The following is a 14,958-nucleotide window of genomic DNA, read 5'->3' as shown; positions in this document are numbered from 1 at the left end:
TATAAAAAGAACAACAGGGTGAAGTGGTTGCTAGTCTGGGGCCCCATAGTTAACAGGATCTTCTCAAGAGAGGAAATAAGTGCATTATATGGTGAACATTAATTAGGAAATGAACTATATGGAAGCCAGTTGCATCTCAGGGAGGGGGGGGGGAGGGTGAAGAATGCTGTAACGATGCAATGATAAACGAACAATGTTAATAAAAGTAGGTTTGTAAAATATGCTTATATGTTAAGAACGAAAATGATACCCCTAAAGGGGGCGTTTAAGGTTTTCTAAAAAATGGTAAAAAATCAAATAAAGATAATTAAAAAAAAAAAAAAAGATTATTGTCCGGTATTCCTTTGTACGGTATTCTGGGAGAATTTATAGATTGGCTGAGAACTTTGTATAGAGAGACGAAGATCTTTCCTCAGATTAATGGTTGGCAAGGTGACACTTTTCAAGTAGAGGCAGGGGTGCGACAGGGCTGCCCCCCGAGTCCACTGCTGTATGTGTTTGCCATAGACTTGTTTCTGTGATCACCGCAGCGGTGTGATTTTCAGGGGGTGCCGATTCCCCATTGCTTGCCTTTGAAAGTTGTTGCCTATGTGGATGATGTGACTGTGGTGATTTCTGAACCTTGTGAGGTGGAGATGTTGTCTGCAGCCATCAAAAGTTATTCAGAGGACTCCGGAGAAGAGTGAAGCTTTTTGGACATTAAATGCTGCTCCTGGCTCTGATCTGCCACAGTTTGCAAAGGCCTCCACCCATATTTAGATCCTTGGGGTTAAATTTGGGAGGGAAGATAATGCCTAGCTAAATCGGGAAGAGAAATTGGAAACAGGAAATGCAAAGGTTCAGCGATGGAAGGACTGGAGGCTGACTTGTAGGGAAAGGGTTGCTCTGATGAAGACTTACCTGGTCCCCGTCTTCCTCTATGTCTCTGTCATCTTTCCTTTGCCAGAATCTTTCTCCTCTAGGCTCTTAAGCCTGTCCTTCCAACTTATGGGGGAACAGGTTGAACCCGGTTAAAAGAGGGATCACCTACCTACAGTGGAGAGAGGGTGGACTGGATATGTTATATCCAAGGGTGTTCTTTGACTCCATGTTTCTGAAAGTCAATTTTGGTAGCCTTGACTCAAATGATGGTCTCCTGTGGGCGAGTAGTGTCAGGGACTGGATATTGCCTTTTGCAGAGTCTTCGGTGTGAGGCGGCAGTCTCAAGAGGGGTCGATGGACTCCTGGCTTCTTCCCCCAGCATCTGGAGTATGGTCTGAAGTGTGTCAGGATGTGAAAGCTGGAGAAGTCCTACATTTTCAGTAACACCAGGAGAGACCTCTACTCTAGGATATGTCGGGCCTTCTTCCACTCCCCTCTTGCACTTAGAGACTGTGTAACCACCACCTTACAGAAGAGTCTCAGGTTCCTCAATGAGAAGCAACTTCCCCCCCAAGTTATTTGATATCTTTTGGTTGTTGCTACATGGGAAGTTATTTGTTAGAGGAAATCTAACGTTTGTGAGGTGTCAGCAGGAGGAGACAATGGAGCATTTCATCTCTGAGTGCTGGAGGGGGCGGGGGGGGGGGGGGGAGATATATCTGGAAGGGATTATCTGACCCGCTGAACATCCCTAGGCTGCAATTCCTCCAGTACCCGGACATCATTTATGGTGTCCCGTCTCCAGATGGTAATATTAATCCGGGAACCATGTACCTCATAATAACAGTAATTAAATATTACCACTGGCATGCCAGAACCCGAGTGTCCCTACACAGCGAGCGACTACAGCCACACGTCTGTAGTATCCCAAGTCATGTCTGAGCTCCAGTGGATAAAATCACTAGAAATCAGGGAAGACCAGAGAAATAGAAAATTATGTAGGAATGTATCTGGTGTTTAATTTTTATATATTGGATTTAGCATTTTACTTTTTCCTTTCCAGCAGCAGCTATGGACTCTTTAAGTTACATTTAAAGTTTATATTTGTTTAAATACTAATTTTGTGTACAGAAGAATGTATTTATGATTTTGTATTTTGTTTAATTGTATTTGTTGGTTTTTGAAATAAAAATTGCCCCCTATGTACAAGAATATAACTATTATAATATTGCCCCCCTATGTTCAAGAATAAAATGTATATAATACTGCCCCTATGTACAATAGTATAACTACTATAATACTGCTCCTATGTACAAGAATATAACTAAACATCTAGAACTATAACTATAATTTTACAGAGAAAAAGAAAATAAAAAGACAGCTTACCGATAGAAGGTCTGGAAAACAAATGTAAGGGGCTACTGAGTGCACGGAAACCCAAATACTGGTACGGTTGCCCAGTTTGAAGGAAGACTTGTAACAATACACAAAAAATGGAGGCTTCCAGGAACAAAAATAAACCTACCAGCATTGTTTATTTGTGTGTCCATGTAGTCCATTTAGTCATGTTTTTATGTAGGAGCTATTTAATATGTATTATTTAACAGTTTTTTGCATAACCTGTGCTTGAACCCTCCATTTTTCATCTATTGTTACACAACAGTCCCCAGTTCTAGTTCCCTCCTACCTCTGCTGCCCCCAGTTCTAGTCCCCCCCCCCCCCGCTGCTCCCAGTTATAGTTCTCCCCATCCCACGCTGCTCCCAGTTATAGCTTTTCTTTACGGTGAGCAGCCCTGTTTTGCAGGAGGCTGCATAGAGGAGGAGCCGGAGGGTCATGTGATTATGACATCATCACAGGACCTTTAGCTTCCCCTCTGTACAGCAACCAGACAGTTCCTCAAGGAATGTGTTCTTACTGCACACTTGTTTTATTCCGTTTTTGGCGCAAATTGCAGAAAAAACTAAATACAATCACGGCCCTGCTGCACTGGAAACTGTAGGCAACAGGGTGGGGGGGCGCAACCTCAGGGTCGGCAGGCCACATGCATCCAACGGGTTGTGCGCTGCTGCTCTAGTGTCACTGTCACCTGTCATCTAGGAATCACAAATCTTGTGCCACTGGCATCTGTTATCACAACATTAGGCTACATTCACAATACTGTAGGAACACGTATATACGGGCCGGCAATGGGCACACAAAGCGTGCAGCTCCATACCACTCTGTTGATGGGGAAAAGATAGGATATGTCCTATCTTTCCCTGTGTTACAGCGCCATGCATCGCTATAGAGGGGGGAGGGGTCACCACTCTTCTCCACTGTGTTTTCTGTGACTCACAACTCAGATCCTGTGACATTTGTAACATTTTGAGACATTTGTGACATTTGATAGTAGCCAGCTAGTTTGTTATAAATTAACCCTTTTGCTGCTGTATCACTATCAAATTACTGTATTACGGGCAACACTTCCATGGGGGTTATTCTCCCCACAAAAAGGAGACCACAAAAAAGGTGTTGCTTCTGCACAACTAGAGGGGTGTGGAAAGACACTACCCACCATTGTGAAACTTGCCCCTTTAAACCTGGCCTTTGCATTGGCGAATGCTTTGACCACACCTCACCTCTTTAGATATAAAATCAACACCATTTGTTTTGCAAATAATTACATTCCCTAGTGTTTGCATCTAGAGCCCCCCAACACCTCACCCGCAAATTCCCATTATACCCCTTGATGAATATTGTAAAGGAGGCAGGAAACATTTCTTCAGCTTAATTTAAGATCTGGCAACGCTAGAGTCTCTGCGAACATTGTCCTCCGAATAACAATTTTAGTGATGCATATTCTGGATGGCATAGGCTGGAGACAATATATAAGCCAATTGAATACCCATTGGATAATTTTCCTAAACTTTGTAGTTTGTAAAATGGGATCGTTTGGGAGGTTAAATATTGTGGCTCAGTTTTCAATGTCCCTAAAAACTATGGATTGCAAATCTCCCCTTCAAAAGCAAAACTGTGCTCTTCCCCTTTTGTGGTTCAGTGTGCTGCGATATCAATTTATACCCACAATATCAACTTATACTTCCCCATGTGAAGTATTTTTGTACTCTGGAGAAATTGATTTATGAATTTTAGTGTGAATTTTTCCCTTAACCTTTTGTGAAAAATGTTCCTTTTACACCTTGATAACACCTTGATAAATTCTATGAAGGGTCCAATATTCAAAATAGGGTCACATTTGGAGAATTTGTACTGTTTTGTAATTTGGGGGCTTTGCAAATGTGGTAGAGCACCTGAAATTTATTTAGGAAAAAATCTGACAGCCAAATAGGGCTCGTTCCTTTCTTTGGACCCTGATGTATGCCGTACAACAGTTTACAGCCAGATACAGGAGAAACTGCAGAACCATCTTTGTGTGCATTAATTCATTTAACCCCTTGTGAAAATGTAAACAATGGGGCAAAATCAACATTCATGTATGTAAAATGTGTTCCCATGCCTACGGGTAAGGAACATCCAGTTTAATCCTACCTCAATTGCAATACTGCTTATGTAGTTTACGTTATTTCCTGTACATTGTGCAGGATCCAGTATGTAGGGTGCACTATAGGTCCCCTTAAGACTAGATTATGCAGGCACATGTCTGATGTCACTAACAATACTGACAATGTGTCTGCGGTATCATGCCCTATTCAGAGAAAACTCCTGAATAGGGAGTCTTTCTGGATTTTCACTCTTGACACCAGGATACTGAGGGGTCTAAATGCTAGACAAGACATTATTTTATGGAACTAAGTGAGATGTTATGAGATGAGGTCCTATTACATCTTGTACCCCTCATCATTTTTATCTTATTTCACTGAATGTGACAGGTTTGTGACAATGCTCGCATTCATGTCTAAGCTTAGAGTCCCCGATTGGAACTCAAAGGGGTGTTTTTCTTGGATATATGGATATCTCAGGGCCATGTTAACCAATACATGGGGTGTCTTATCTCTGTTTTTTCCTTCTTCTAACGACTAACTGCAAATATTATGTATCTTTTTGTTCTTATGTGTTCATGGACAATGTAAGTACTTATAAAACAACTTGTGTTTTTTATTGCTATCATGCAATGTTTATTTGCTAGGGATGATATCTGGTAGTCACATATACTTGTACCTAACTCTTTTCCTTAACATCTATGCCAATTTTTCTTCCAGTTGTCAACAATATACATATTCACTATTTTTTAATTCTAATATTTGTGACATTTTTCTAATATATCTGCCGTGGCGACACACGTGATTCCCATGCAATCAGCTCCGATCACATGACTGGATTTTCTCAGCTGAATGAGCGTGGAGATTTTTGTGCATGGTTCCTTAAATCGTGTGTTCGCTTGTATTCTATTCAGACCTTGATAAAGAAACAATGTTTCGAAATGCGTCGGTCTGTGACGCTTAGCTGTGTGTTCCTCATGCTGTTTTATTTTTTATATCTTTTTTTCCCCATTTTTATGGGGAATGTAGAACATGTAGATGTAGAACATCTGTGTGGTCAAAATACTCACTAAACCACTTTGGGTGAATACACGGCGGGCGGTCGCGAACCGGTTAATAAATTCTATGAAGGATCTAGTTTTCAAAACTGGGTCACATTTGGGGCATTTTCACGGTTTGGTACTATAGGGGCTTTGCAAATGTAACAATCTGTGCAATAAATCTGAATCATAATTGGACCCGCTCGATGAACGTTGTTTTAAAAAAAAAAGCACACGAAAAACTTGCCAAAAATGTCACTTTGCTTTACAAAATTAATGTTCTAAAAAGTGATTCTAAAAAGTTACAATCGCCAAAATGGTACCACTGAAAAAAACAACTTGTCACACAAAAAATGTCACAATAAAAATACAGATAAAACTATATAAATGAGGTATCACCGTAATCACAGTGATCCGTAGAATAAAGATAACATATTATATTATTTTTATGCTACAGTGAACGCCCCCCACCAAAATACTAAAAATCAGAAACAAGAATTGATGATTTTTTTTTTCTCCACACATAGAGTTAATAAAATCGCATCAATGAGATAAAGACCCACTAATGAAGTATTTTCTACAGTGCATTCTGTCTTGCAAAGAATAAGCCCTTATTTGTCCTAATTGCCAAATAAATAAATAAATATTGCATAGCCTATAAACCCATTTCCGACCCGCGCTGTCATAGAACGGTGTGGCGGAAAGTTGCTTGCCAACACAGTTCAGACACAACGATCAGGGTAAGATGGTGGCTATTCCAGACAGCCATCAATTTTGCCTCGTGGTCCAGAGGGGTTTCGCTGCCCCCCACTATCCAGGTTTGCCGCTACTGGCTGGTCAATCTGGACCAGCCAATAGCAGCAATATTGGTCACAATGGGCATCGCTGGGTGAATGAGAGCAACTCACGGCAACAGTGAATGCCCCCGCACCGTGCAGCACCCTACGGAAAACGAAGATATGGTACAAAAGCGCAAGCCATGTACATTGTGCACATGATGCTGTACAAACTTTTATGTGCTGCTCCAATGTGCAGGTCACACCATATCATTTCTCTATTTTCATGAAGCGGACATTAGGGAACTAATATTTGGACAAGAAGGACAGGGCCCCAGTACCTATGGATTAGATATCCCCCGTGTTTTGCTAGGACAGCATTTTCCTGGTGAATTCCACTGCTTTTAAAGGAAGGACTCTAAAGAAAAGAGTCTGTTCTAAAAGAGTTGGGAAGGACACTGTATATTACTACTAGACCTGCGAGAACTCCAAGAGTCACAACATTTTAGTTGGTCCCCTGGTATATTCCACCTCCTTACATGCATCTCATTCACAATTCACGTCCAACCTTTGTTGGGAATTCATTTAGTTAAAAGAAATTATTCTAACAACTATTAGGTCAAATTGATCTCCATGCCTCTCGATTACTTCATTGTGGTATGTAGTTTGCAAACTAGGGTCACTTGTTGGTTTTATGTTTTTTATGTAGGTTTTCTATTTTCCCTCCAAGCCTCTGGATTTGTTAGCAGATCCTTTGTAATTATCCAATTTTTTTTCTTTCTTTATTATAATAATTAGTTTATTCCAAGTGCTTTATCATTCGGGAGCCCTGCTGTATTTTCTGGCTAGTGTTTAGGATCTCATGTTGGGTCTTTCATGTCAGGAAACATGGCTTCCTAATCAGAGAGCTGACATTTAACAGCGGCACAAACTGGGCATCACATAACGGGCACTACACACAGGGCGTCACATAACTGGCACCGAACTTTCCAAAAATAATTGCAATTTTCATCTTGGCCATCCATTGCACATCATATTTGGAAACCACCTGTATGTTCAAAATGGTCATTTCACCACATATTACACCTTGCTAAATTCTCCAAGGGGTGTGCGTTCAAAATTTTTTTCATATTTGGAAACCACCTGTATGTTCAAAATGGTCATTTCACCACATGTATTACACTACACCACATATTACACCTTGCTAAATTCTCCAAGGGGTGTGCGTTCAAAAATTAGGCTCACTTTTCAGGTTTTCCTCTGTTTTATACCACTAGGTATCTCCAAATGCATCATGACACATGTAAAAGATTTCTGTCAAATTTGGATTCTAAAAGAAAAACATCCCTTTTCCTTCTACTGTGCACCCATACAAAATTTTATATGCACACGTCGGGTACTTCTACACTCAAGAGAAATAGTTTTACTCATTTTGGGGGGTTATTTCATCTTTTACCTCTTGTGGCTTACAAAAAATTAGGAGTAAAAGTGACCTTTATAGGAAAATTTTCACCTTTTTCCTGTTTAGAGTCTAATTGGATCATAAACATGTAGGGGGCAAATACACATATTACACCATGCTAAATTCTCTAAGGGGTGCGAGTTCAAAAATTAGGGTAACTTTTCGGGTTCTCCTCTGTTTTATAATATTAGGGCTCCCCAAATACATGTAAAAGATTTCTGTCAAATTTGGATTCCAAAAGGCAAACATCCCTCTACTGTGCCCCCATACAACATTTTATATACACATGTGGGGTACTTCTACACTCGGGCGAAATAGTTCTACTCATATTTGGGGGTTTTTATATTTTGTATCCCTAGTGGCTATAAAAAAATTAGGGGTAAAGTGACCTTTATAGGAAAATTTCTTTTTAGGGCCTAATTTATGGGCAAATACACATATTGCACCTTGCTAAATTCTCCAAGGGTGTACTTTCCAAAATGGTGACACTTGTTGGGGTTCCTCTGTTTTGCATTCTTCAAATGCATCCTGACACATGTAAAGGATGACTCTCAAATATGGCTTCTAAAAGGCAAACTCTTTCCCTTCTGAGCCCTACTGTGTACCCATACAATATTTTACATGCACATGTGGGGCAATTCTAGACTCATTAGAAATAGTTTTGCATATTTTTTGGGATTGTTTCATCTTTTTCCTTTTTGGGGCATAATTGAATCAAACACCTGTAGGGGCAGATACACATATTACACCTTGCTAAATTTTTCAAGGGGTATACTTTCCAAAATGGTTTCACTTGTTGGGGCTCTCCACTGTTTTGGTACCACTAGGACTCCCTAAATGCATCCAAGTGCCCACCGGTGCCCATACAGCATTGTACAGTGACAAAATGGGTATTGGCATACTCAGGAGGAATTGCACTAAATATTGTAAAATGCATTTTCCTTTTTAACCCATTGTGAAGGTGCAAATTTTAGTGTTGAATGAATATATTGTTAGATAAATGACATTTCTGTAATTTCACTTCCGTATTTTTCGCCCTCACATGGTTAACAAATTTTGCAGTTTCTAAAATGGTGTAATTTGTGGGGGTTTTCTATCATATAGGTCTTATGAAGTCACTTCTTACTAAATTGATCCCTCCAAAAATAGATTTTGATGATTTTCATGAAAATTGGAAAAATCACACCTTAAGTTATAAGCCTCCTAACATCCTAAAAAAAGGAAAGGGTGTTTGAAAAATGATGAAAAGTTAAAGCAGACATATGGAAAATGTTAGATAACAAGTTATTTTGGTGATATGACTAACTTTTCAAAAAGTATAAAATTTTGATTTTGGAAAACTTATTTTTCCGAAATTTTGCCAAATTTCCATTTATTTCATAAATAAATACTAAACATTTTGCTCAAATTTCTCAACAAACATGAAGCACAATGGACATGTTTCAGCATTCCAAAGTTATGACAACTTATAATGACACATGTTATTTTTTTTTTAAAAAAAAGGTGCAAAATGGCCAAGTCGTTAAGGGTTTATTGCCGCCAACAGTTTTTCCGGCAGCGATAGAAGGGATAACACAGTGATCGTTACCGTTGGGGCATTTGCTGCAATATGCAGAAAACTCTCATCAGCTACGGAGAGGGCACAGCCGTGCGCCCTCTCCAAACACCCGCAGCCAACACGTAAGGAGTTTAAAAAAAAAGAAATCTGATATTTTTTTCTACAAATTCTCTAAATAACAAAAAATTTTTTTGGGTCAATATGCAAACAGCAATACCAATTTTATTTTATTACCTAGTATATTATTGTATACAGTTTTTTGATCACAATAAATAATTATTTTTGCTTGTGATGGATTAATAAAAAAATAGGAAAAAGAATGCCTAAATTGACAATTTTTTTTGTCGTGTGGGATAAATACTATTATAGTTTTGCAGCCTGGGATGTGGAGGTACAAAATGTATGTGATTTTATTTTCTTAAAGGGGAAGGTGACTTTTGTGTGATTGAAGACTTTTATTAATTTTTATTTTTTTAACTTTGGGACACTGACATGAGATCATTTGCGTTTTCCCGACGTGTTACCCGAATATTTCCGATTTGCGCCGATTTTCCCTGAATTGCCCCGGGATTTTGGTGCACGCGATCGGTTTGTGGCGCATCGGCGCTGGCATGCACGCGACGGAAATCGGGGGCGTGGCCGTCGGAAAAGCCACCATATTTAAAAAAAAAAAAATTGGTCGCACGGGACATACTCACAAGCACCACAATGAAGACGATGAACTCCGGGGCACTTCGGCGCAGGACCTTCATGAATCGCCGGAAGACCCGAACACTCGTCGGAGAAGCCGCCGCTGGAACGCGAATGGACCGGGTAAGTAAATCTGCCCCTATATGCAGTGTGTATATTATATGTCCCTGACAGAACTCTATTAGGCCAGGCCATATAGCTATCACAGGCTACCATGTACCCACTAAGGGATTAAACACCCGATATTGGTCCTTTTCCAATTTTTGTGTTGGTGACGGGGGTCGGCTGTGACAACACAGCCCAGCCTGACATCTGTTAAAGTTGCAATTAAAAAAATGTAATTTTTAAATACAGATTCTTATTTCCAACTGTAACATTAACGGTACTGTTTCACACAGAAATACAACCCTTATACAATATTAAACCAGAGATTCTCAGGCTCCAGCCTGTCAAATGAAGGCAATAAGCATAAGGGTCTATGGAAAACCATGACGGATTGACACTGTACATATTTATTACAAATTTTGGCAAAGGTTTATAAGGTGCTTTATCAGGTGCAGGTACAATTGTGAGCATGTCAGGCAGCCAGAAGTTGTCAATGCCAAGTTGCTGTGCCCCTGTAAGCAAGCAGAAGCACAGCGCAGGAGCCCGGGAGAGCCAAAGGACGTAAGTAAAGGTTTATTTTTTGTTCCCCCCCTCACTCTACGAGATTGTCTATTCTTGTACAACCCCATTAATGTTGATGATTATGGCTTACAGCCAAGGAAAACCCAAACGTAATTATCTCAATTTCTTTTAATAATTAACCAAAAACACCTGCAAAGGCTTCCATAGAATTTTAAAAGGTCACTTAGTCTGGTTCAGTAGGCCACACAATAATGGGGAAGAGACTGCTGACTTGAAAGATGTCCAGAAGGGAGTCGTTGACACACTGCACAAGGAAGGTAAGCCACAAAAGGTCATTATTAGGAAGCTGGCTGTTCACCGAGTGTTACATCAAAGTATATTAATGAAAAGTTGAGAGGAAGGAAAAGGTGTGGTAGAAAAAGATGCACAAGCAACTGGGATAACCGCAGCCTAGATAGGACAGCTAAAGAAAATTTACCATTTGTTTTTATCTATTGTGAACCAAAAATACCTTGAGAATGTTGTAGCTACACTGATGCAAAAACATATCTTGTTTAATCTCTGATCCGAGTGATTTTGCTCAAAAAACAATTATAAAATTATGATAATAAAGCTCTGTCGCTCCTGTGGCTGGTTCGGCCAATCTGTTACCATGACAGCCTCACGTCATACAAAGACCTGAGGCAGTCTCGCTTTAACCCATTTAACCCATGTGCGATTAGCAAATTGTAATAAATGATGTGGAAAATGCCCAAATGTGTATGGTACGATTAATCAGACATGTAACAATACTAAGCCACGATACCACTACAATATGCATTATTCCAAATTCCCTTTATATTTCTTCTGCATTGATCACATATATCACATGTAGTACAAAACTGCATATGCCTTGATAAGTTCAAGCAATGCACTTAATAATATTCAGGATATTTTTCCTTTTTTGAATTACTTATCTTCTGGCGTTCACAGCGGCTCTGGATACCTAGACTCGGCATACACCTGCAACGTGTACTATTAAGTGCATTGTTTGAACTTATCAAGCATATGCAGTTTTGTACTTCCTGTTATATAGGTGATTGGTAAAGCAGAAATATAAAAAGAATATGGAATAATGCATATTGTAGTGGTGATGGTGGCTTAGTATTGTTACCTGATTGATAGTTGAGTGTGAGGAGCTCCTGTTGCTGCTACCATGGGTGGTGGTCCAGAAGCCGAGCCGTCTCGTTTATGACTATAAGTTTAATCAGACAACCTAGACAGACAATTTTCTAAAGAGCCTACTGGGGCGTGGCGGAGCTGGAGCGGAGGCTACACGGGCGCAGCTACTCCAACACCCCAGTAGCCTCTTTGATCCTCCTACACAGATATCTTCAGCACGCAGCTCCTCGTAGCCGTAGTGTATAATGATACACTAGTAAACTCTGGGTGATGATGTTGATTGTATGCGCCAGCATCAGGACGCAGAGCAGAAGTACTGCTGGATCCTAAAGCTGGTGCATACAGTGCAACTGGGCTTAAAGGGGTATTCCCACCAAGACAATTTTCTTAAATATACTCAGGATAACAAAATAACACATTCTCCAATTCACTGTTATTAACAAAAATACAGCATTTCACAGATATAAGTCCTGGTGTATACAATTTCAGACACGACCCTGTAACTTCTAACTTAGGATCGGGGGAAGCCATCTTGGATTTCTGTGTGCTGTGCAGCTGAGATTTCTGTCTCTCTCTGCTCCCTGCGCTCTAGCCCCACCCCCTGCATTTCAGGATGGAGCTCACAGACATTCACTTCCTGCCAGCAAACATCGGAAAGAGAAGCTGCAAGCTACGCGCAGATAAGTTCTTTGTCAGGGGAGGGAGGCACAGGGGCTAAAAACAGCAATAAAACTGAGTAAAATTGTAAAGTTAGGGCTTAAAATGATCTAGGGGATTAAGAATAGAGAATTTTAATTAGTGGGAAAACCCTTTTAAGAACCAGCATTGCAGGCTGGTTTTAGACTTGTGTGTGTCTTAGAATCTAAAATATGGTTAAAACAAAAATCACCTGGGGAAATCTATCTATATTGGGGAACTTTGTGCCTGTTTTTAGACTGGTTTAATTGACCTTGTTTAACCCCTTCCCGGGTCCCGGTGCATGGAGAGGGCTCACGGGCCGAGCCCTCTCCATAGCCGGTAAGTCTTTGCTGCATATTGCAGCAAAGGCTTACCGGTAACACCCACGATCGGTGCTGCCGGAGGCTCCAAAAAGAGATGACGTCACGGGGAGCGGTGATACGTTGCCATGACAGCTTCGGGTCTCACGAAGGCCCGAAGCTGTCTCGTTTTAACCCATTCATTACAATGTGCTATCAGCACATTGTAATGAATGAGGAGTAAAATCCCCATATACTGCCATATTGCAGTATGGCAGTATATTGTAGTATCAATCAGACAACCTAGGGTTAAAGTACCCTAGGGAGTCTGAAAAATAGTAAAAGTAAAAAAAAGTTAAAAAAAAAAAAAATTATAATAAAAAAACCTAAAAATTCAAATCACCTCCCTTTCCCTAGAACTGATATTAATATTAATAAACAATAAAAATCATAAACACATTAGGTATCACCGCGTCCAAAAATGTCCGATCAAAATATAACAACGGTTTTTCACTGCGTTTAACCCCGTAACGGAAAATAGCGTCCAAAGTCAAAAATGAAATTTTTTTGCCATTTTGGAAAAAATAAAAAAATTAATAAAAAGTGATCAAAAGGTCGCACATTCCTAAAAATGATAGCAATGAAAACGCCATCAAAAGTCGCAAAAAATGACACCACCCACAGCTCAGTACACCAAAGTATGAAAAAGTTATTGCCGCCAGAAGATGGCAAAATAAAAAAAAATAATTTTGTACAGGAGGTTTTAATTTTTTTAAATGTATGAAAACATTATAAAACCTATACAAATTTGGTATCCACGTAATCGTAGCAACCCAAAGAATAAAGTAGACATGTAATTTGGGGAGCACAGTGAAAGCTGTAAAATCCAAGCCCGCAAGAAAACGTTGCAAATGTGTTTTTTCACCATTTTCACTGCATTTGGAATTTTTTTTCACGCTTCCCAGTACACGCCATGGAATATTAAATACCGTCACTACGAAGTGCAATTTGTTACGCAGAAAATAAGCCATAACAGAGCTCTTTATGTGGAAAAATAAAAAAGTTATAGATTTTTGAAGGTGGGGAGTGAAAAATGGAAGTGAAAAAACTAAAAAAGGCCAAGTCGTTAAGGGGTTAATCTCCCTTTGTAGTAAGTTGTGTATTTTTCCGACATTCCTAGCACCTTACGCCAGCATGAGAGTGGAGTGTTTTGCGGTAAATTGTGCAACAAAAATGCAATTCACAAAATATAGTTTGATAAGGATGAATTGACCATAATAATAATAATAATAATAATCTCCCCCCCCCACAAAAAAACACCTAAAAATGGAAAAAAGGTCCCTTAACTTTTTTTAAAAAAGAAAAAGAAAGCAATAGGAGTGATACATGCCCCCCATGAACTTTCAAATTTTGAAACATCAAATCCTGAACACTCCTTCACTTCTTCAATATTCATAGAAGCCTGAACTAGCTTGAGCAGCCTTATTGTTTTCTGCCTGAAAAACCCTACCCCACACAATCAGGAAATATCACCGGCAACATTTTTATCTCCAAGTCTGCATCGTCACACTGCACAACCAATAACCTGCCAGCCGGTGCCCTGAAAGAATCCAACTGATCCCGTTCGCTCCAACGCAACCCCCCCTTTGCAGGATGCGGTAAGAGTTCCTCTAGTAGGCATCCTACTGTGTCAAACAGGGTTCTCCCGCGGCACAAAGCGCTTAGCTCTACCCCCATGCGCAGGAAACCATTGAGTTATGTGGATAGGAGTTTTATAGTATACGGTTTCTTATCCTGGGGACAAACCCTGTGTCGTGGTGCTGTTGAGGTGTAGGGGAAACCCCTGACGCAGTTGTGAACTGAGAATAAAATTTTTATTTTAGTACTTACAAGTCGAAATTCCCAAATGATGTTTTGAGGGACAGGACTGCCATCTTTAGGACAATGTCTCATCCCAATATACGTCTGCTGTTCTGGGACTTCGGCACACAGTTCAGTGACTGAATTAAAACGTATCTCCCGCTTTGTTGTGTATTCAAAAAACTGAAACAGATAAAATGTGCACAAAATAGTCATATACAAGACAGTAGCACTATATTGTGAAATAGAAAATGCTTATATTGAAATCGTTGATCAGATATAATAAAACTATAAATATTAATAGGTATTAACAGAAATTAATAGGTACTAACCTGCATGCTGTGTATTAAAAATGTAATCAATGTGTAGAGACACTGCTCCGTCCCCATGCCGCAGCACCCGCATGGCTTCCTGAGGAAGTGTATATACTCCAAATTTTGGCAAAACAAAAACAAGCACTAACAGA

At 39.9% G+C, this 14,958-nt stretch overlaps 1 protein-coding gene across 3 annotated transcripts in view; it reads right to left on the bottom strand.

Moving 5' to 3' along the window:
* GALNT4 (polypeptide N-acetylgalactosaminyltransferase 4) overlaps positions 1-14,958 on the bottom strand; it is a 154,480-nt gene that overhangs the window by 59,668 nt on the left and 79,854 nt on the right. For 2 of the 3 annotated variants that reach the window (XM_072152910.1, XM_072152908.1), the window contains exon 10: positions 14,523-14,675. In XM_072152910.1, coding sequence (XP_072009011.1) covers positions 14,523-14,675 — 153 coding nt within the window. Of the gene's footprint in view, positions 1-10,675; positions 10,799-14,522; positions 14,676-14,958 lie in introns of those variants that run through there. The other variant, XM_072152909.1, reaches the window with a different exon arrangement.

This window comes from Engystomops pustulosus, chromosome 5 (assembly GCF_040894005.1).
Source record: "Engystomops pustulosus chromosome 5, aEngPut4.maternal, whole genome shotgun sequence".
NCBI classification, from domain to species: Eukaryota; Metazoa; Chordata; class Amphibia; order Anura; family Leptodactylidae; genus Engystomops; species Engystomops pustulosus.
Note: the sequence above shows the minus strand (reverse complement) of the source record. Positions and strands in the feature narration are given on the sequence as shown.